We start from the raw sequence: 24,550 nt of genomic DNA, 5'->3' as shown, positions 1-24,550 counted from the left end.
CTGCGTGACCGTCACACGAGGACGCCACGCTCGCTCTCTATAGGATACACCCATATGCAGCCCCTACATAATAGACAATGATGGAGGAGACGCCGCACCTGCACTCGCAGCGACACACAATGATACAGCAGGCGACACTTACTGCAGTGTGTGAACGACAGGACGTGTCCCATATCCGCTGTCTGCCGGTGACACCCATACAGACCCACACGAGCGCACCCCACAGCGTGTTGTCTCCCTGCCTAGCATCTCATTGTGGAGCAACCTGACACACACAACTCACAAACACAGGGAGGAGCGAGCGCAGCAGACAAAGGCCTGAGAGGGGGCAGGAAATGACTGCACACAGCCATTCATGGACCAACAGCAAGAGAGACAAGGGACCGCTCCACCCCACAGTCCTGTCATCAGACGTCTGCACACCGCTATACTACAATCATGCGACTCCACACCTCTATACTACAATCATATGTCACCGCTATACTACAATCATATGTCACCGCTATACTTCAATCATGCGACTCCACACCTCTATACTACAATCATATGTCACCGCTATACTTCAATCATATGTCACCGCTATACTACAATCATGTCACCGCTATACTACCATCATACATCTCCACACCTCTATACTACAATCATATGTCACCGCTATACTTCAATCATATGTCACCGCTATACTACCATCATACATCTCCACACCTCTATACTACAATCATACGTCACCGCTATACTTCAATCATGCGACTCCACACCTCTATACTACAATCATATGTCACCGCTATACTTCAATCATGCGACTCCATACCGCTATACTATAATCATACGTCACCGCTATACTACCATCATACATCTCCACACCACTATACTATAATCATACGTCACCGCTATACTAGAATCATATGTCACCGCTATACTACAATCATATGTCACCGCTATGCTACAATCATACATCTCCACACCACTATACTATAATCATACGTCACCGCTATACTAGAATCATATGTCACCGCTATACTACAATCATATGTCACCGCTATACTACAATCATACATCTCCACACCACTATACTATAATCATACGTCACCGCTATACTAGAATCATAGCGTCACCGCTATACTACAATCATATGTCACCGCTATACTACAATCATACATCTCCACACCACTATACTATAATCATACGTCACCGCTATACTAGAATCATGTCACCGCTATACTACAATCATATGTCACCGCTATACTACAATCATACATCTCCACACCACTATACTATAATCATACGTCACCGCTATACTAGAATCATATGTCACCGCTATACTACAATCATATGTCACCGCTATACTACAATCATACATCTCCACACCACTATACTATAATCATACGTCACCGCTATACTAGAATCATGTCAACGCTATACTACAATCATATGTCACCGCTATACTACAATCATACATCTCCACACCACTATACTATAATCATACATCACCGCTATACTAGAATCATATGTCACCGCTATACTACAATCATAGGACTCCACACCACTATACTATAATCATACGTCACCGCTATACTAGAATCATATGTCACCTCTATACTACAATCATAGGACTCCACACCACTATACTATAATCATACGTCACCGCTATACTACAATCATATGTCACCGCTATACTACAATCATGTCACCGCTATACTACCATCATACATCTCCACACCACTATACTATAATCATACGTCACCGCTATACTTCAATCATATGTCACCGCTATACTACCATCATACATCTCCACACCTCTATACTACAATCATATGTCACCGCTATACTTCAATCATATGTCACCGCTATACTACCATCATACATCTCCACACCTCTATACTACAATCATATGTCACCGCTATACTTCAATCATGCGATTCCATACCTCTATACTACAATCATACGTCACCGCTATACTTCAATCATGCGACTCCACACCTCTATACTACAATCATATGTCACCGCTATACTTCAATCATGCGACTCCATACCGCTATACTATAATCATACGTCACCGCTATACTACCATCATACATCTCCACACCACTATACTATAATCATACGTCACCGCTATACTAGAATCATATGTCACCGCTATACTACAATCATATGTCACCGCTATACTACAATCATACATCTCCACACCACTATACTATAATCATACGTCACCGCTATACTAGAATCATATGTCACCGCTATACTACAATCATATGTCACCGCTATACTACAATCATACATCTCCACACCACTATACTATAATCATACGTCACCGCTATACTAGAATCATAGCGTCACCGCTATACTACAATCATATGTCACCGCTATACTACAATCATACATCTCCACACCACTATACTATAATCATACGTCACCGCTATACTAGAATCATGTCACCGCTATACTACAATCATATGTCACCGCTATACTACAATCATACATCTCCACACCACTATACTATAATCATACGTCACCGCTATACTAGAATCATATGTCACCGCTATACTACAATCATATGTCACCGCTATACTACAATCATACATCTCCACACCACTATACTATAATCATACGTCACCGCTATACTAGAATCATGTCAACGCTATACTACAATCATATGTCACCGCTATACTACAATCATACATCTCCACACCACTATACTATAATCATACATCACCGCTATACTAGAATCATATGTCACCGCTATACTACAATCATAGGACTCCACACCACTATACTATAATCATACGTCACCGCTATACTAGAATCATATGTCACCTCTATACTACAATCATAGGACTCCACACCACTATACTATAATCATACGTCACTGCTATACTACAATCATATGTCACCGCTATACTACAATCATACAACTCCACACCGCTATTCTATAATCATACGACTCCACACCGCTATACTACAATCATACGACTCCATACTGCTATTCTATAATCATACGACTCCACGCCGCTATACTACAGTCATATGTCGCCGCTATACTACAGTCATATGTCACCACTATACTACAATCATAGGACTCCACACCTCTATACTATAATCATATGTTACCGCTATACTACAATCATAGGATTCCACACCGCTATACATCAATCATACGACTCCACACCCCTATACTATAATCATACGTCACCGCTATACTACAATCATATGTCACGGCTATACTACAATCATACATCTCCACACCGCTATACTACAATCATACGTCACCACTATACTACAATCATAGGACTCCACACCGCTATTCTACAATCATACGTCACCGCTGTTCTACAATCATAGGACTCCACACCTCTATACTATAATCATACGTCACCGCTATACTACAATCATAGGACTCCACACCTCTATACTACAATCATATGTCACCGCTATAATACAATCATACGACTCCACACCACTATTCTATAATCATACAACTCCACACCGCTATACTACAGTCATACGTCCCCACTATACTACAATCATAGGGCTCCACACTAGGGTTGAGCGACTTTAACTTTTTTAAGATCGAGTTGGGTTTCGCGAAACCCGACTTTCTCAAAAGTCGAGTCAAGTGAAATCGGCTGATTATCGCGAAAAGTCGGGGTTCGACCGAAACACGAAACCCAATGCAAGTCAATGGGAAATCTCTCTCTCTCTCTCTCTCTCTCCACAGAAAAGCTGATGTTGCACATTGCAAATCGCTACAGCACTGGCGATAGGCGTTCACGCCCTTGAGACCTATGTCATCATGCTGCTCACGCTCCTTCATTGGCTGAAAAATGGCGCTGAACGCGTCATACAAAACGTGACTTTGGCGTGAAGATCGCCGACCGCATGGCCGATCCCACACTAGGATCGGGTCGGGTTTCATGAAGCCCAACTTTACCGAAAGTCGGCGATTTTTGAATTTGTCCGATCCGTTTTGCTCAACCCTACTCCACACCTCTATACTATAATCATACGTCACCGCTATACTACAATCATATGTCACCGCTATAATACAATCATACGACTCCACACCGCTATTCTATAATCATACGACTCCACACCGCTATACTACAGTCATACGTCACCACTACAATCATATGACTCCACACCGCTATACTACAATCATATGTCACCGCTATACTACAATCATAGAACTCCACACCTCTATACTATAATCATACGTCACCGCTATACTACAATCATAGAACTCCACACCTCTATACTATAATCATACGTCACCGCTATACTACAATCATACGACTCCACACCGCTATTCTGTAATCATACGACTCCACACCCCTATAGTATAATCATACGTCACCGCTATACTACAATCATATGTCACCGCTATACTACAATCATACATCTCCACACCGCTGTACTACAATCATACGTCACCGCTATACTACGATCATAGGACTCCACACCGCTATACTACAATCATACGTCACCGTTATACTACAATCATAGGACTCCACACCGCTATACTATAATCATACGACTCCACACCGCTATATTACATTCATACGTCTCCACACCGCTATACTACAATCATATGTCACCGCTATACTACAATCATACGACTCCAAATCGCTATACTACAATCATACGTTTCCACACTGCTATACTACAATCATACGTTTCCACACCACTATGCTACAATCATACGTCACTGCTATACTACAATCATACGTCTCCACATCGCTATACTACAATCATACGTCTCCACACCGCTATACTACAATCATACGTCTCCACACCACTATGCTACAATCATACGTCACTGCTATACTACAGTCATACGTCTCCACACCGCTATACTACAATCATACGTTTCCACACCACTATACTACAATCATATGTCACCGCTATACTACAATCATACATCTCCACACCGCTATACTACAATCATACGTCACCGCTATACTACAATCATAGGACTCCACACCGCTATTCTACAATCATACGTCACCGCTATACTACAATCATACGACTCCACACCGCTATTCTATAATCATACGACTCCACACCCCTATAGTATAATCATACGTCACCGCTATACTACAATCATATGTCACCGCTATACTACAATCATACATCTCCACACCGCTATACTACAATCATACGTCACCGCTATACTACAATCATAGGACTCCACACCGCTATACTACAATCATTCGTCACCGTTATACTACAATCATAGGACTCCACACCGCTATACTACAATCATTCGTCACCGTTATACTACAATCATAGGACTCCACACCGCTATACTATAATCATACGACTGCACACCGCTATATTACATTCATACGTCTCCACACCGCTATACTACAATCATATGTCACCGCTATACTAGAATCATACGACTCCAAATCGCTATACTACAATCATACGTTTCCACACCGCTATACTACAATCATACGTCACTGCTATACTACAATCATACGTCTCCACATCGCTATACTACAATCATACGTCTCCACACCGCTATACTACAATCATACGTCTCCACACCACTATGCTACAATCATACGTCACTGCTATACTACAGTCATACGTCTCCACACCGCTATACTACAATCATACGTTTCCACACCACTATACTACAATCATATGTCACCGCTATACTACAATCATACATCTCCACACCGCTATACTACAATCATACGTCACCGCTATACTACAATCATAGGACTCCACACCGCTATACTACAATCATACATCACCGCTATACTACAATCATAGGACTCCACACCGCTATACTACAATCATACGACTCCACACCGCTATATTACATTCATACGTCTCCACACCGCTATACTACAATCATACGTCTCCACATCGCTATACTACAATCATACGTCTCCACACCGCTATACAATCATACGTCTCTACACCACTATGCTACAATCATACGTCACTGCTATACTACAGTCATACGTCTCCACACCGCTATACTACAATCATATGTCACCGCTATACTACAATCATACGACTCCACACCGCTATTCTACAATCATACGTCACCGGTATACTACAATCATAGGACTCCACACCGCTATATTATAATCATACAACTCCACACCGCTATACTACAATCATACGTCACCGCTATACTACAATCATACGTCACCACACCGCTGTACTACAATCCTACGTCTCCACAACGCTATACTGCAATCATACGACTCCACACCGCTATACTATAATCATAAGTCTCCACACTGCTATACTAAAATCATACTGCTAATCTACAATCATACGTCTCCACAACGCTATACTACAGTCATAGGTCACCGCTATACTGCAATCATACATCTCCACACTGCAATACTACAATCATATGTCTACACAACCCTATACTGCAATCATACGTCTCCACATCGCTATACTACAATCATACATCACCGCTATAGTACAATCATAGGATTCCCCACCGCTATACTATAATCATACGACTCCACACTGCCATACTACAATCATACGACTCCACACTGCCATACTACAATCATACGTCACCACTGTACTACAATCATACGTCTCCACATCGCTATACTACAATCATACGTCACAGCTATAGTACAATCATAGGACTCCACACCGCCATACTACAATCATAGGACTCCACACCACCATACGTCTACAAACAGCCATACTACAATCAAACGTCTCCACACCGCCATACTACAATCATACGTCTCCACACCGCCATACTACAATCATACGTCTCCACAACGCCATGCTACAATCATACGTCTCCACACCACTATACTACAATCATACAACTCCACACCACTATACTACAGTCATACGTCTTCACCCCACAATCCTGTCACCAGATATCTGCACACCACTATACTACAATCATACATCACTGCACCGCTATTCTACAATCATACATCACTGCACCGCTATACTACAATCATACATCACTGCACCGCTATACTGCAATCATACGTCTCCACAACGCTATACTACAATCAAACGTCACCGCTATAATGCGATCATACATCTCCACACTGCTATACTACAGTCATACGTCTCCACAACGCTATACTTCACTCATACGTCTCCACAACGCTATACTGCAATCATACGTCTCCATACCTCTATACTACAATCATACGTCACCGCTATAATGCGATCATACATCTCCACACTGCTATACTTCACTCATACGTCTCCACAACGCTATACTGCAATCATACGTCTCCATACCTCTATACTACAATCATACATCTCCACACTGCTATACTACAGTCATACGTCTCCACACTGCTATACTACAATCATACGTCTCCACCCTGCTATGCTAAAATCATACGTCTCCACACCACCATACTACAGTCATACGTCTCCACACCGCCATACTACAATCATACGTCACCACACCGCTATACTACAATCCTACGTCTCCACACCTCTATACTACAATCATACGTCTCCACACCTCTATACTACAATCATACTTCACCACACCGATATACTACAATCCTACGTCTTCGCCCCGCTATACTACAATCATACGTCTCCACACCGCTATACTACAATCATACGTCTCCACACCTCTATACTACAATCATACTTCACCACACCGATATACTACAATCCTACGTCTTCGCACCACTATACTACAATCCTACGTCTTCACACCGCTATAATATAATCATACGTCTCCACCCCGCTATGCTAAAATCATATGTCTCCACACCGCTTTCCTACAATCATCCGTCTCCACACCTCTATACTACAATCATCCGTCTCCACACCGCTTTCCTACAATCATCCGTCTCCACACTTCTATACTACAATCCTACGTCTCCACACCTCTATACTACAATCCTACGTCTCCACACTGCTATACTACAATCATACATCTCCACACCGCCATACTACAATCATACGTCACCACACCGCCATACTACAATCATACGTCACCGCCATACTACAATCATACGTCACCACACCGCCATACTACAATCATACGTCACCACACCGCCATACTACAATCATACGTCACTGCCATACTACAATCATACGTCACCACACCACCATACTACAATCATACGTCACCACACCGCTATACTACAATCATATGTCTCCACACCGCTATACTACAATCATACGTCTCCACACCGCCATACTACAATCATACGTCACCACACCGCTATATTACAATCATACGTCTCCACACCTCTATACTACAATCATACGTCTCCACACCGCCATACTACAATCATACGTCTCCACACCGCTATATTATAATCATACGTCTCCACACCTCTATACTACAATCGTACGTCTCCACACCGCTATACTACAATCCTACGTCTCCACACCGCTATATTACAATCATACGTCACCACACCGCTATACTACAATCATACGTCTCCACACCGCCATACTACAATCATACGTCTCCACACCGCTATATTATAATCATACGTCTCCACACCTCTATACTACAATCGTACGTCTCCACACCGCTATACTACAATCCTACGTCTCCACACCGCTATATTACAATCATACGTCACCACACCGCTATACTACAATCCTACGTCTCCACACCACCATACTACAATCATACGTCTCCACACCGCTATATTACAATCATACGTCTCCACACCGCTATACTACAATCATACGTCTCCACACCGCTATACTACAATCATACGTCTCCACACCGCTATACTACAATCATACGTCTCCACACCGCTGTACTACAATCATACGTCTCCACACCTCTATACTACAATCCTACGTCTCCGCACCGCTATATTACAATCCTACGTCTCCGCACCTCTATACTACAATCATACGTCTCCGCACCTCTATACTACAATCCTACGTCTCCGCACCGCTATACTACAATCATACGTCTCCACACCTCTATACTACAATCATACGTCTCCGCACCGCTATATTACAATCCTTCGTCTCCGCGCCGCCATACTACAGTCATACAAATTGACCCCTCACCATTATGGATCTGTACTGTGCAGTGTTGGGGGCCTGGGTATGGCGCCATATGCTGCTCTGTGCTGTATACTGCACTCTCCTCCTATTGTACCTCAGTAATGTGGCATCCAATGTAGCTGCCATTATTTCTGTTGTTTTCCCACCGTCATGGCCGCCGTGCTACTGGTGTGAATGCAGCTTATGGATATGAAGCCATGCTGTAACAAAAAGCGGCCACACCCCACCCACACATACAATCCATAAAGGCGGCCATATTTATAGTTCTCCATGTGCGGTTTTTATTCACATGTGGCGATTTTGTTACAGTGATCACAAAGCAGCTTTCCAAATATTTTACTAAAGAAGAAAAAAAAATTGAAATCACAAGACAATAAGTAACAAATCATGAAGACCAGATGCAGCGGGACGAGGATGATGAGGGTGATTTTGATCAGGATCCGTCAGACTGTGGTGACTATAATCGTGACCCCCATGATCACCACGTCTCCATGGAAACCACAGGAATCATCATGGAGGCCTCCCCCGCCCGGTCCAGGTGATCACCACTGCAGCTTCACCTGGGCTCACATTTAACCCTCGCTGCGCCCTGGATCATGGCCTCAGTGTGTTTGGAGGTGGCAGCTGTTAGCAGAGATCAGCGCCTGCGGTGTCTGGAAACCGCTCAACTAGCCATTCCCCAACGAGGCGGCCGCCATTATTGTGGGTTTCTAGTTATGCACGGCTGGCCACTGACTTATCAGGTACCTGCTTTTGTAGATTGGGTGCACAATTTTGCAGGGTTTTTTGTGCCATTTTTGGTGGTACTGTGATTGTACGGAGGTTGGTCTGTTGCCCGGACCCCGTTGTGGCCTCGGGTGGGGCGACGATGGTGGATGTAGAATGTGACACTCCTCTTCACACTTTGTGGTGATTTTCTGGTCAGCAAATACCAAAGTATAAGATCTGTAGGAGGAGACGCAGCCGGGGAGACATGGAGTCCCAGCCGCTCCTGAGGCCCGAGCAGGACGCCCGCGGCTGGGTGTGCGTACGGCGGGGGCTGCTGCTGCTCTTCTGGATATTACTGGCTGCGCTGCTTAGTTCTGCCATCGCCATTCTCGCCCGGGCGTACGTGCCACCACCACCCAGCACGTGGCACCAACGCCGAGTGATCTGCCGCATCGCAGGACTGGCGCCACAGACCGGTGAGTTATATGTGGGACCCCCACTGCCGTGTGTGACGGAGGGGGCAGGGATCTTGGGTTGGTGATGCTCTCTGGATGACGTGAAACTACAACTCCCAGCATGTGGAGAACGTGCCTTATGTGGCTGCAGGCTGACCTGTCCCCTCTACCCATCTCTTGCCCCCCATGTCTTACAGATGTGTCGCACAGAATACGAGAGGCGTCATCTCTGGGGTGTGGGGGTCTCATTGTCGCCCATGAGGAGGTGACTAACGGGAGTGTGAGAGGTCAGGTGACCGAGGGGCAAAGATACGGTAAGTGCATGTGGCGGTCTGTGTATGGCGTGGCGGTCTGTCTGGTGTGACATTCTGTGTATGGCGTGGTGGTCTGTGTACGGTGTGGAGGTCTGTCTGGTGTGACATTCTGTGTATGGCGTGGTGGTCTGTGTACGGTGTGGAGGTCTGTCTGGTGTGACATTCTGTGTATGGCGTGGTGGTCTGTGTACGGTGTGGAGGTCTGTCTGGTGTGACATTCTGTGTATGGCGTGGTGGTCTGTGTACGGTGTGGAGGTCTGTCTGGTGTGACATTCTGTGTATGGCGTGGTGGTCTGTCTGGTGTGGCATTCTGTGTATGGCGTGGTGGTCTGTCTGGTGTGGCATTCTGTGTATGGCGTGGTGGTCTGTCTGGTGTGGCATTCTGTGTATGGCGTGGAGGTCTGTCTGGTGTGGCATTCTGTGTATGGCGTGGTGGTCTGTCTGGTGTGACATTCTGTGTATGGCGTGGTGGTCTGTCTGGTGTGGCATTCTGTGTATGGCGTGGTGGTCTGTCTGGTGTGACATTCTGTGTATGGCGTGGTGGTCTGTCTGGTGTGGCATTCTGTGTATGGCGTGGTGGTCTGTCTGGTGTGGCATTCTGTGTATGGCGTGGTGGTCTGTCTGGTGTGGCATTCTGTGTATGGCGTGGAGGTCTGTCTGGTGTGACATTCTGTGTATGGCGTGGTGGTCTGTCTGGTGTGGCATTCTGTGTATGGCGTGGTGGTCTGTCTGGTGTGGCATTCTGTGTATGGCGTGGAGGTCTGTCTGGTGTGGCATTCTGTGTATGGCGTGGTGGTCTGTCTGGTGTGGCATTCTGTGTATGGCGTGGTGGTCTGTCTGGTGTGGCATTCTGTGTATGGCGTGGTGGTCTGTCTGGTGTGACATTCTGTGTATGGCGTGGTGGTCTGTCTGGTGTGGCATTCTGTGTATGGCGTGGTGGTCTGTCTGGTGTGGCATTCTGTGTATGGCGTGGTGGTCTGTCTGGTGTGGCATTCTGTGTATGGCGTGGAGGTCTGTCTGGTGTGACATTCTGTGTATGGCGTGGTGGTCTGTCTGGTGTGGCATTCTGTGTATGGCGTGGTGGTCTGTCTGGTGTGGCATTCTGTGTATGGCGTGGTGGTCTGTCTGGTGTGACATTCTGTGTATGGCGTGGTGGTCTGTCTGGTGTGGCATTCTGTGTATGGCGTGGTGGTCTGTCTGGTGTGGCATTCTGTGCGGCGTGGTGTTCTGTGTCTGGCGTGGTGGTCTGTGTATGGCGTGGCATTCTGTGTCTGGCGTGGTGGTCTGTGTATGGCGTGGAGGTCTGTCTGGTGTGGCATTCTGTGCGGCATGGTCTGTGTACGGCGTGGCATTCTATATCTGGCGTGGAGGTCTGTCTGGTGTGGCATTCTGTGTCTGGCGTGGAGGTCTGTCTGGTGTGGCATTCTGTGTCTGGCGTGGAGGTCTATACGGCTGCGCTGAGTGACGAGGCCCAGAGTCTTGATCACCTCTGTGGTCTTCATGTTCCCAGGTCTCCGCATCATCCTGGAGGTCCAGATACTGGAGGAGTATGACGGCCATCAAGTCCAGAGGCTGAAGGTGATGATGTCCTACAGTCTATGGGAGAGGTTTATACATGAGATTGTGGGGAGAGAATGTAAGACTCTGTTCACACTTGTTTCTTTTTCTTGTCTTCCTTTTGTGGATTTTCTAAATCAACTTTTAGGAGATGGCTTAAAAAAACAAAAAAAAAACACCACTTATCTGCACATGACTTTATCAATAATGTTTTATCACTACTAATTAGCGGGGACGTTTCAGCACAAAGCAGTTGATTTACCACCTGACCACAGGGATCAAATAAGTGCAGCTGAAAAAAAATGTAATTTAAAAACCTCATGAACCTAATTTCTGTAATTGGTGCAGAAAATCTGCAGCGTCAAAAACTCATTGTGGAAACTTGGCCAAAAGCTCTGCAGTGTGCGGCTCCGCTGTCCAGGGAGCTCAGCGTCAGGCAGCTGCTTCTAAAGGCGGCCACTCTTATTAGGGGCTCAGGTCCAGATATCTGCAGCTGTTCTCTGCTCCATTCAGACAGGAAACCCGGACACCCCTATAAAACGCACACGTGGCACCGTATTGTCAGCACTTTATAACTGAGCGTCTCTTCATCTGGAGATGGCGCAAAGAATATCCAAACTGACGGGTGGCCGGAGACGGTTAGAGATAATCGGGGGAATTACTTGGGTTTAGCGTTAAGAAGAGGCGTCTGAGGAGAAGATAAATCTGAGCCACTATAGAAATGACCCGTCCTGTATTTATTGTGATACTCTGTCTTCTCAGACGATGCGAGCGCCTCCTCCTGTTGGAAGGATGAAGGTTCTGTTTCCAGAAATGGACAGTTGTCTTTACTGTAAGAGCAGACAAGCTGTTTGGAGAGGAGAGGACCCTGCAGGAGAGGAGAGGATGGGTCATCATGGATAAACTGTGGATGTATGGCCCTTCAATCCTCCGGTAGGGGGCGCTCTTCTATTTTACGCATTCACATGAATGAACCATCGTGGCCTTTCTGCTGTTGCGGTAAAGAACCCCGCTCGTTCCTTCAGCAGGATCCCTCGTGTGTCAGTAATGATCAGTCTTTCCTACAGATGGGAGAGCATGAGGTGAGTATCGGAGAAACTGTGAATGTGTGGCACAGGGATGAAGGTTCTGTGCCCGGACTGCGGGCTTTTCTACTGTAGAGTGAGAACTGTAGATATTACTACTACCCCCAGCAGCTACTATAAAATGTCTGTCATCAGCCACACCTGTCACCGGCCGCCTCCACACCCCAGCGCTGGGGACCCTCATTCTTAGTAACTTGAACCCCTCTTGTGCAGGACTCTGCCCGGAGCTGGATGGAAGATGGAGCATCTGGGTTCCAGCTTTTAGGTGACAAGAAAACCACTGTAATGATGGTGAGAGGGGAAATGAGGGACTGTGAGCACTAGTACCTCAGGGGCGGGGCTGACAACTGTGATGTCATCACCAGGGGACGGGGCTGACAACCTCACACAGTATACAGCCTGGTAGATGATAGGCCAGTGCTGGAGTATAAGGGGTGTGGTCTCATGCCTGATGACGTCATTAGATCAGTGATGTCATCACCAGGGGGTGGGGCTGACAACCTCACACAGTATACAGCCTGGTAGATGATAGGCCAGTGCTGGAGTATAAGGGGTGTGGTCTCATGCCTGATGACGTCATTAGATCAGTGATGTCATCACCAGGGGGTGGGGCTGACAACCTCACACAGTATACAGCCTGGTAGATGATAGGCCAGTGCTGGAGTATAAGGGGTGTGGTCTCATGCCTGATGACGTCATTAGATCAGTGATGTCATCACCAGGGGGCGGGGCTATGTGACAACCTCACACATAATATACAGGCAGGTTGTCAGCAGTGATAGATGGGGGCGGGGTGTAGTATAAGGGGTGTGGTCTCATTTCTGATGTCATCACCAGGGGGTGGGGCTGTGACTCCTTCTGATCTGATGTCACATGTGGACACTTGCACTATAGTCGGTGACTACGATATGTCTTGATTTTGGCAGATCTCTCAGATCCTCCTGAAAGAAGTAGAAATCGCCAGCGAGGAGGAAAGGTGACAACCGAGTAATCGCAGTGACGTGTCCACACAAAAGAAAACGCTCTAACAAAACTCTATAATTAGGCTGATCCTGCTTCCTAATTGGCTGTGTGACGATGAGGACGCACCCAAAAATAAGTCCCAACTTCTGCGCACCTGTCCTCTACCTGACTGGAACCTGCAACCGTTCGCTATGGGGTCAGCCATGAAGGATATGGCCTGGGAGGTGAGTGGGGACCGGGGGAGGGGAAGGGCACGTCATAAAGTAACCGCTTATTTTCTGCAGGTGACGCCCGATGACATTGAGTCTCTGGAGTTGAGACAATTCCTGGCTGTAACCCTCCCCGGAACCGTCATCCTGTCCCTGAGCCAGGTGTGTCACCCCGGGGTCACCACATCAGAAGTACCGAGACATTATCACATGGCTGAAAAAGATATCATAGTGGGAACAACACTGTACATGGGGCAAACAAACCACTCAGTGAGGAACTCGCCTAAATAAGTAATATTCACTATAAAAAAATCTAAGAGCCTGCTCAAAAGTGAATATATATAGAATCCAAGTATCAGAATGTTATTAAATAGAATTATTAAACAAGGAGAAGCTGACCGCAAACATCATAGTACATAATCATCATCCAAAAGAGCAAATATGAAGCAACATAGCCATAAAATAAGTCAAATTTTATTAGAACACATATCAATACATAAGACAAAAAAGTTTATAAAAACTGGGGCAGAAAATATGCAAAAAGAAAAACCACCGTAAGGAAAAATATAATGCAAATACTAAATGTATCGAGGTAATCAATGAAAAAAATATATATATAATGACTTCAATATGTTAAACTGTACGCACCAGACAAATGTCAGACATGGCAATAGCCTATGCCGTGCAAAAGTGAAAACAGAAGAAAGACCGGCATGCTACATAGTCCCATCAGACAGTGTTCACATGTAATACAAAAAATGCAGTAAATCCCTACGGCAAACCAAAATTGGTTAAATAGTACACTGCAGACAGAATATCTAAATATATAATAAGAAAAAAGTTCTTAAGTAAAATGGAGCCATCCTCAAAAAATATCAAAAAATGTTTATTAACTGTAAGAACTTAGTATGCGCAGCAAATGAACATAGCGATAAACCTATGCCTATAATGCAACCAGATGGCTAAACCAGTGTATGCAACTAAGCAGAGAATTTGGAGGGATGATGGGATAAAGACCCGTCTAAGTTTAGAGTCACATAGGCTAAACGTGCAGCAGTGCAACCGATGGGAAATAAGCAGCCATAGTAATTACCTAGCGGTGGTAGCAGGGGTTGCTGCTTTATCCCATCATCCCTCCAAATTCTCTGCTTAGTTGCATACACTGGTTTAGCCATCTGGTTGCATTATAGGCATAGGTTTATCGCTATGTTCATTTGCTGCGCATACTAAGTTCTTACAGTTAATAAACATTTTTTGATATTTTTTGAGGATGGCTCCATTTTACTTAAGAACTTTTTTCTTATTATATATTTAGATATTCTGTCTGCAGTGTACTATTTAACCAATTTTGGTTTGCCGTAGGGATTTACTGCATTTTTTGTATTACATGTGAACACTGTCTGATGGGACTATGTAGCATGCCGGTCTTTCTTCTGTTTTCACTTTTGCACGGCATAGGCTATTGCCATGTCTGACATTTGTCTGGTGCGTACAGTTTAACATATTGAAGTCATTATATATATATTTTTTTCATTGATTACCTCGATACATTTAGTATTTGCATTATATTTTTCCTTACGGTGGTTTTTCTTTTTGCATATTTTCTGCCCCAGTTTTTATAAACTTTTTTGTCTTATGTATTGATATGTGTTCTAATAAAATTTGACTTATTTTATGGCTATGTTGCTTCATATTTGCTCTTTTGGATGATGATTATACCTATTTGGAGCATTGCCACTTGACTAGGCAGGTACTTTTTCTGATTTGATCATAGTACATAAAGTGGATACATCATAAGGGGCACAAATCCCATAGTGTATACGAATATAACTAGCTAAATGACCAGTATAGAAGTGATCCGTGACTCCCAGGGACTCCAGCTCCAACGTACGTTTCGCCACTGTGGCTTTTTCAAGGACTCTGTAAAAGCCGCAGTGGCGAAACGTACGTTGGAGCTGGAGTCACGGATCACATCTATACTGGTACTTGAATAACCTCCCAAAAATATCCATATATATAAGTACCAGTATAGATGTGATCCGTGACTCCAGCTCCAACGTACGTTTCACCACTGCGGCTTTTTCAAGGACTCTGTAAAAGCCGCAGTGGCGAAACGTACGTTGGAGCTGGAGTCACTGATCACATCTATACTGGTACTTATATATATGGATATTTTTGGGAGGTTATTCATTTAGCTAGTTATATTTGTATATACTATGGGATCTGTGCCCCTTATGATGTATCCACTTTTTGTACTATATTTACTGTGATGTTTGCTGTCAGCTTCTCCTTGTTTAATAATTACTTTAAAATAATATTATTAAATATATCTAATATTGGATTCTATATATTCACTTTTGAGTAGGTTCTTTTACTGTACATAGGGGGCAGTATTATAGTAGTTATATTCTTGTACATAGGAGCAGTATTATAGTAGTTATATTCTTGTACATAGGGAGCAGTATTATAGTAGTTATATTCTTGTACATAGGGGCAGTATTATAGTAGTTATATTCTTGTACATAGGAGCAGTATTATAGTAGTTATATTCTTGTACATAGGAGCAATATTATAGTAGTTATATTCTTGTACATAGGGGCAGTATTATAGTAGTTATATTCTTGTACATAGGAGCAGTATTATAGTAGTTATATTCTTGTACATAGGAGCAGTATTATAGTAGTTATATTCTTGTACATAGGGGGCAGTATTATAGTAGTTATATTCTTGTACATAGGAGCAGTATTATAGTAGTTATATTCTTGTACATAGGAGCAGTATTATAGTAGTTATATTCTTGTACATAGGAGCAGTATTATAGTAGTTATATTCTTGTACATAGGAGCAGTATTATAGTAGTTATATTCTTGTACATAGGGGCAGTATTATAGTAGTTATATTCTTGTACATAGGGGCAGTATTATAGTAGTTATATTCTTGTACATAGGGGCAGTATTATAGTAGTTATATTCTTGTACATAGGGGCAGTATTATAGTAGTTATATTCTTGTACATAGGGGCAGTATTATAGTAGTTATATTCTTGTACATAGGGGGCAGTATTATAATATATACGTATTAGGTGTTTTTACATAGTAATGTCTTTCTGATAATCTGCGTGTCCCCGGTTGACGTCTTTTTCTGCGTTGTCTCCACAGTCCCTCCCGCCGCCCTCCTGGCTCCGTTCTCTTCTCCACCTGCGATCCCAGAACCCCGCGCTCCACTCCGGTTGGTTGCAGCGTTTATCTAATGGCTCCTCGTACAGCGCTTTATCCTCCTGGGCCTGTTCCACGCTTTTAGTCCTTATTGGTCCTTCTGATCGATCGCACAATGTGTCTCTGCATTTTCCTTATTTCTCAAACTCTGTTCGATTATTGTTGACTACCAAACCGGAGCATAACCGAGGTCAGCTGCTCCAGGACCGCGTGCAGCTGGCGCCAGGGGAAGCTCAGCTCATCCGCCTCATACCAGAATGACACTTTTTTTTTTTTTTCCCTTTTAACTTTATTAAAGAATTTTTGTGATATGTGATGAGCAGGTTGTGGGTCTGTATTTCTGAGTGTGACCAATTGGTTTCAGAAGATGGCGCCTCTCCTGCCCTCTGCAGGGTCTGTTCCACTCTAGAGTGTCAGCTGTCATCTGTAAGTGCAGTTCACCCAACCAACCGCCAGGGGTCACTGTAGAGTCTCAGGCCTGTGTCTCCCCAGGGCTTTATTTGGATTTTAGCCCCTTTAGACCTGCACAAACCTGTGTGTCCCTCGTATTTTGGGATCCGGCTGCTGTGCAGAATCTTTGGGAAGATTAATGAAATCTGCGCTGTGATTGGTCGGTGTCGGCCTGAAAAGTAGTTATAAATATTTTCCGTGTGGATTTGGACTTTCTGTAGAGTAGATGGTGGTGTGTCGTGCAGTCACCTGCCAGGTGTGAGCGCCCTCCCGCCATACTGCACGAACCCCCGGGGGCTGCAGCTCCGGCTGTGGGGGAAGGTGCAGGTGGCGTTGCTGCTTTAAGTGGTGGGGCTGTGGCTTGTGGCCGCTTTAAGAGAAGGCAGATCCCGAAAGAGAGGAAGTGATAGCTGGTAACAGAGAGGAAAGAAAGAAAGAGACGGGAGCAGAGGGAGCTGGAGTGACCGATGCCTCTATAGATCTGCTAGGGAGCGGCTGAGGACACAGAGCCCGGGGCCCCGGGAGGAGGAGGAGGCGGCTGCTGCAGGGGCCACTGCCTGCTATGCCCAGATAGCTGAGGGGCCGAGGAGAGTTAGGGTGGGGGCCGCACAGGTGAGAGGGCACATTCCTGCCAGGAGGAGGCGCCAGCAGCATGAGGTGAGAGGGGTCCGGCCTGTCTGCGCCATGTGTCGGTGTATATACTGTCATGTGCGGGTGTATACAGGCCCGGGGGGTAATGTATAAAGCGTATACTGTACCGGTGGTATTATATATGGGTGTATACAGTACCCGGGTGTGTGTGTGTGTATATATATATATATATATATATATATATATATATATATATATATATATGTGTACACTGTATCCGGGGGTGTATCATATATGGGTGTATACTATACCCAGGTTAATATATGTATACTGTACCCAGGGGGATATATATATGTATTCTCTATCATCCGTCCCCTTGGTACAGTGTGTATATATATCTATCCCTGGGTACAGTATGCTCCCATATATAATACCCTGGGTATAGCATACATATATGTGTATACTGTACGGGGGTCTATCATATATATGGACGTATATTGTACTGGGGGTATTATACACAGGTGTGTACTGTACCTGGGGCTATTGTATATTGGCATTCTCTGTATCCAGGGGTATTCTATATGGGTATATATTGTACCTGGGGGTGATATATATATCTTATCTATTTTAAATATGGGGGTATTATTTATAACACTTGGATGCCTATGACATCACACCACTGTCTGTACCACCTACATCCCTCTATAACACCTGGAGGACGGTGACATCACGCTCCTCCCTATAACACCTGGAGGACGGTGACATCACCCTCTATAACACCTGGAGGATGGTGACATCACGCTCCTCTGTATAACACCTGGAGGATGGTGACATCACGCTCCTCTGTATAACACCTGGAGGACGGTGACATCACGCTCCTCCCTATAACACCTGGAGGATGGTGACATCACGCTCCTCCCTATAACACCTGGAGGACGGTGACATCACTCTCCTCTCTATAACACCTGGAGGACGGTGATATCACATTCCTCTGTATAACACCTGGAGGACGGTAAAATCACGCTCCTCCCTATAACACCTGGAGGACGGTTACATCACACTCCTGTATAACACCTGGAGGACGGTGACATCACACTCCTGTATAACACCTGGAGGACGGTGACATCACGCTCCTCCCTGTAACACCTGGAGGACGGTGACATCACGCTCCTCCCTGTAACACCTGGAGGACAGTGACATCACACTCCTGTATAACACCTGGAGGACGGTGACATCACGCTCCTCCGTATAACACCTGGAGGACGGTGACATCACGCTCCTCCGTATAACACCTGGAGGACGGTGACATCACGCTCCTCCGTATAACACCTGGAGGACGGTGACATCACGCTCCTCCCTGTAACACCTGGAGGACAGTGACATCACACTCCTGTATAACACTTGGAGGACGGTGACATCACACTCCTGTATAACACCTGGAGGACGGTGACATCACACTCCTGTATAACACCTGGAGGACGGTGACATCACACTCCTGTATAACACCTGGAGGACGGTGACATCACGCTCCTCCCTATAACACCTGGAGGACGGTGATATCACATTCCTCTGTATAACACCTGGAGGACGGTAAAATCACGCTCCTCCCTATAACACCTGGAGGACGGTGACATCACACTCCTGTATAACACCTGGAGGACGGTGACATCACGCTCCTCCCTGTAACACCTGGAGGACGGTGACATCACGCTCATCCCTGTAACACCTGGAGGACAGTGACATCACACTCCTGTATAACACCTGGAGGACGGTGACATCACGCTCCTCCCTGTAACACCTGGAGGACAGTGACATCACACTCCTGTATAACACCTGGAGGACGGTGACATCACGCTCCTCCCTATAACACCTGGAGGACGGTTACATCACACTCCTGTATAACACCTGGAGGACGGTGACATCACACTCCTGTATAACACCTGGAGGACGGTGACATCACGCTCCTCCCTGTAACACCTGGAGGACGGTGACATCACGCTCATCCCTGTAACACCTGGAGGACAGTGACATCACACTCCTGTATAACACCTGGAGGACGGTGACATCACGCTCCTCCCTGTAACACCTGGAGGACAGTGACATCACACTCCTGTATAACACCTGGAGGACGGTGACATCACGCTCCTCCCTGTAACACCTGGAGGACAGTGACATCACACTCCTGTATAACACCTGGAGGACGGTGACATCACGCTCCTCCCTATAACACCTGGAGGACGGTGACATCACGCTCCTCCGTATAACACCTGGAGGACGGTGACATCACGCTCCTCCGTATAACACCTGGAGGACGGTGACATCACGCTCCTCCCTGTAACACCTGGAGGAGAGTGACATCACACTCCTGTATAACACCTGGAGGACGGTGACATCACACTCCTGTATAACACCTGGAGAACGGTGACATCACACTCCTGTATAACACCTGGAGGACGGTGACATCACGCTCCTCCCTATAACACCTGGAGGACGGTGACATCACGCTCCTCTGTATAATACCTGGAGGACGGTGATATCACATTCCTCTGTATAACACCTGGAGGACGGTAAAATCACGCTCCTCCCTATAACACCTGGAGGACGGTTACATCACACTCCTGTATAACACCTGGAGGACGGTTACATCACACTCCTGTATAACACCTGGAGGACGGTGACATCACGCTCCTCCCTGTAACACCTGGAGGACGGTGACATCACGCTCCTCCCTATAACACCTGGAGGACGGTGACATCACGCTCCTCCCTGTAACACCTGGAGGACGGTGACATCACACTCCTCTGTATAACACCTGGAGGACGGTAAAATCACGCTCCTCCCTATAACACCTGGAGGACGGTGACATCACGCTCCTCTGTATAACACCTGGAGGACGGTAAAATCACGCTCCTCCCTATAACACCTGGAGGACGGTGACATCACGCTCCTCCCTGTAACACCTGGAGGACGGTAAAATCACGCTCCTCCCTATAACACCTGGAGGACGGTGACATCACGCTCCTCCCTATAACACCTGGAGGACGGTGACATCACGCTCCTCCCTATAACACCTGGGTGACCGTCAGACTGGGCTGTATTGTGTAATTATTTTCGGTGTTGAGCAGTGTGCTCATTCCTTTTACTTCCTTTTTCCCTCCCTCTTCTCAGTCATTGTGGTAGCTCCCGACAGCTTCTCATAGCCTTATATAGACAAAACCACAACTTGCAGCGGGGGGGCAGGAGGCGGATGGCCGAGGGAAAGCCACATTTTTATTTTTGTTTTATGTGTCTGACAGTTTATATGAAATGTGACACGTTCTGTGCGGCTTTATGTACCGCGCCGTCTGCTGTAGCACTGGGTGCAGGGCTGTCTGCCGTCACATTATAATCACACGTTATTTATAGCCTCCGGTCCATTATCACTTGAGCCAGACCGGTTATAAAGTTTTCTGGGGAAGATGGCGGGTCTGTATGTAACACTCTACAATAGTAGGGTGTGAGGTCATCGCTCCTGTGCTGCCTGTGCCCGGTACACACTGTTTGGACTGTATGCTGCATAAACGGCTCTGACCACTGACGATGTGAGGCCGGGGTCAGGAGTGGACTTTCTGGGGTTCAGGAGTGGACTTTCTGGGGGTCAGGAGTGGACTTTCTGGGGTTCAGGAGTGGACGTTCTGGAGGGTCAGGAGTGGACTTTCTGGGGGTCAGGAGTGGACTTTCTGGGGGTCAGGAGTGGACGTTCTGGGGGTCAGGAGTGGACTTTCTGGGGGTCAGGAGTGGACGTTCTGGGGGTCAGGAGGGACTTTCTGGGGGTCAGGAGTGGACTTTCTGGGGGTCAGGAGTGGACTTTCTGGGGTTCAGGAGTGGACGTTCTGGAGGGTCAGGAGTGGACTTTCTGGGGGTCAGGAGTGGACTTTCTGGGGGTCAGGAGTGGACTTTCTGGGGGTCAGGAGTGGACTTTCTGGGGGTCAGGAGTGGACGTTCTGGGGGTCAGGAGTGGACGTTCTGGAGGTCAGGAGGGACTTTCTGGAGGTCAGGAGGGACTTTCTGGGGGGTCAGGAGTGGACTTTCTGGGGGTCAGGAGTGGACGTTCTGGGGGTCAGGAGTGGACGTTCTGGGGGTCAGGAGTGGACGTTCTGGGGGTCAGGAGTGGACGTTCTGGGGGTCAGGAGTGGACGTTCTGGGGGTCAGGAGCGGACGTTCTGGGGGTCAGGAGCGGACGTTCTGGGGGGTCAGGAGCGGACGTTCTGGGGGTCAGGAGCGGACGTTCTGGGGGTCAGGAGCGGACGTTCTGGGGGTCAGGAGCGGACGTTCTGGGGGGTCAGGAGCGGACGTTCTGGGGGTCAGGAGTGGACGTTCTGGGGGTCAGGAGTGGACGTTCTGGAGGTCAGGAGTGGACGTTCTGGGGGTCAGGAGTGGACGTTCTGGGGGTCAGGAGTGGACTTTCTGGTGTCCGGCCAGGGGTGTACATACATACATGTATATAGAGCCCCCCCCAATTACACCTGATAACGGCTCTGATGTGACTTTGCGTCCACAGGGTGGGACACCACAACGCTGATGGAGTGTGTTGTGTCCCTCCGGCATATCAGGAGATGCTGGGAGTTGTAGTGGGGGTGGTAGTCATGAATTTCTTTGCTCATCGTCTTCCTCTTCTCTGCAGTGAGACACCGGTGATCACGGCCAGAGCCACCGTCATGGTCTATGATGATTCCAGTAAGAAATGGATCAATGCTGGGACTGGGCCCGCCGGACACAGCCGAGTCCAGCTCTACTACAGCGCAGGGGGCCAGTCGTACCGCGTGGTTGGGAGGAAGCAGCCTGATCAGCAGGTAAACATGGGGGCATCATATATTGTAGTGTGTGTGTGTGTCACATTTATGTGTAATGTGCATATGTACCATATATGTAAGTAGTATATGTGTCTATGCACCAGGTGTGTATCATGTATCAAATATACACTGCTCAAAAAAATAAAGGGAACACTAAAATACCACATCCTAGATATCACTGAATGAAATATTCCAGTTGTAAATCTTTATTCATTGCATAGTGGAATGTGTTCAGAACAATAAAACCTAAAAATTATCAGTGTAAATCACAACTAATATCCCTCGGAGGTCTTGAGTTGGAATGATGCTCAAAATCAAAGTGGAAAATCAAATTACAGGCTGATCCAACTTCAGTGGAAATGCCTCATGACAAAGAAAAGATGCTCAGTAGTGTGTGTGGCCTCCTCGTGCCTCTATGACCTCCCTACAACACCTGGGCATGCTCCTGATGAGACAGCGGATGGTTTTTCTGAGGGATCTCCTCCCAGACCTGGACTAAAGCATCCGCCAACTCCTGGCAGTGGAGCGCTGGCTGTAGAGGCGCTGGCTGTGGAGCGCTGAATGTTGACCGCCCCACGGCTGCGGTTCTGACGAGGACTGGGAGGATGAGTTATTCCAGGAATGTGTCCAGCGCCGGAGGGGATGTGAATACAGGAGCCATCACAGCCTCTTGTAGATATTTAATTATGGAGCGTTCCCCACTCACCTGGAGGTGTCCGTCCCCGAGTCGTCCTTGTGTGTATTAGCTCAGATGTTTCATGGACGCCATTACAGGGCCCCAAAATGCCGTCATCCCAGATCGGATGGAAATCTGCAGCGTTTAACTTCTCCCCTGCAGATCCAGCTTTGTGTCAGTCATTATTTTAGTTTTGTCATTTTGTTCATGAACCAGGAGGCTCAGGATGAGCAGAGCTATACCGATAATGAACATGGAATTATGGGAGCCCAAGGTGACTGTGTTGGATAAGAAGAATGAACCAAAGCTCCCCCATGAGTTCCACCACCTCTTAGTCACATCCAAAGCTGCAGTCACAGATCAGTTGATTGTGCTTGGAAGCAAATTGTTGTATGAAACTGACACTGCAGCCTTGTCAAAGGGAACCACACTGCAGCTCTGGGTGTAACTGGAGTATAGTAACTAATGTAGTAGATAACAGTGA

At 46.4% G+C, this 24,550-nt stretch overlaps 3 protein-coding genes across 6 annotated transcripts in view; 2 read left to right on the top strand and 1 right to left on the bottom strand.

Annotated features, from left to right (window-relative positions):
- Positions 1 to 368, bottom strand: part of RTN2 (reticulon 2) — a 34,513-nt gene extending 34,145 nt beyond the window's left edge. The window contains exon 1 of one of the 2 annotated variants that reach the window (XM_069746162.1): positions 143 to 368. In XM_069746162.1, coding sequence (XP_069602263.1) covers positions 143 to 173 — 31 coding nt within the window. In that variant the 5' untranslated portion in view covers positions 174 to 368. The remainder of the gene's footprint in view (positions 1 to 142) is intronic. The other variant, XM_069746161.1, reaches the window with a different exon arrangement.
- A 9,003-nt stretch (positions 369 to 9,371) lies between these two features.
- Positions 9,372 to 17,830, top strand: LOC138667122 (uncharacterized). Of its 2 annotated transcripts, XM_069755432.1 has the most exons (8): positions 9,376 to 10,196; positions 10,373 to 10,489; positions 12,000 to 12,067; positions 13,345 to 13,422; positions 14,058 to 14,107; positions 14,177 to 14,318; positions 14,379 to 14,465; positions 17,461 to 17,830. In XM_069755432.1, the coding sequence occupies exons 1-8, from the start codon at positions 9,986 to 9,988 to the stop codon at positions 17,776 to 17,778; spliced, it is 1,071 nt and encodes a 356-aa protein (XP_069611533.1). In that variant the 5' UTR covers positions 9,376 to 9,985; the 3' UTR covers positions 17,779 to 17,830. The 2 variants fall into 2 exon arrangements, with proteins under 2 accessions (XP_069611534.1, XP_069611533.1); XM_069755433.1 differs by lacking the exon at positions 14,379 to 14,465 and having other exon boundaries at positions 9,372 to 10,196.
- A 534-nt stretch (positions 17,831 to 18,364) lies between these two features.
- The window catches only part of VASP (vasodilator stimulated phosphoprotein), a 23,569-nt gene continuing 17,383 nt past the window's right edge, over positions 18,365 to 24,550 (top strand). The window contains exons 1-2 of one of the 2 annotated variants that reach the window (XM_069746158.1): positions 18,365 to 18,624; positions 23,222 to 23,390. In XM_069746158.1, coding sequence (XP_069602259.1) covers positions 18,620 to 18,624; positions 23,222 to 23,390 — 174 coding nt within the window. In that variant the 5' untranslated portion in view covers positions 18,365 to 18,619. The remainder of the gene's footprint in view (positions 18,625 to 23,221; positions 23,391 to 24,550) is intronic. The other variant, XM_069746159.1, reaches the window with a different exon arrangement.

Source organism: Ranitomeya imitator, chromosome 2, assembly GCF_032444005.1.
Source record: "Ranitomeya imitator isolate aRanImi1 chromosome 2, aRanImi1.pri, whole genome shotgun sequence".
Classification (NCBI taxonomy): domain Eukaryota; kingdom Metazoa; phylum Chordata; class Amphibia; order Anura; family Dendrobatidae; genus Ranitomeya; species Ranitomeya imitator.
Note: the sequence above shows the minus strand (reverse complement) of the source record. Positions and strands in the feature narration are given on the sequence as shown.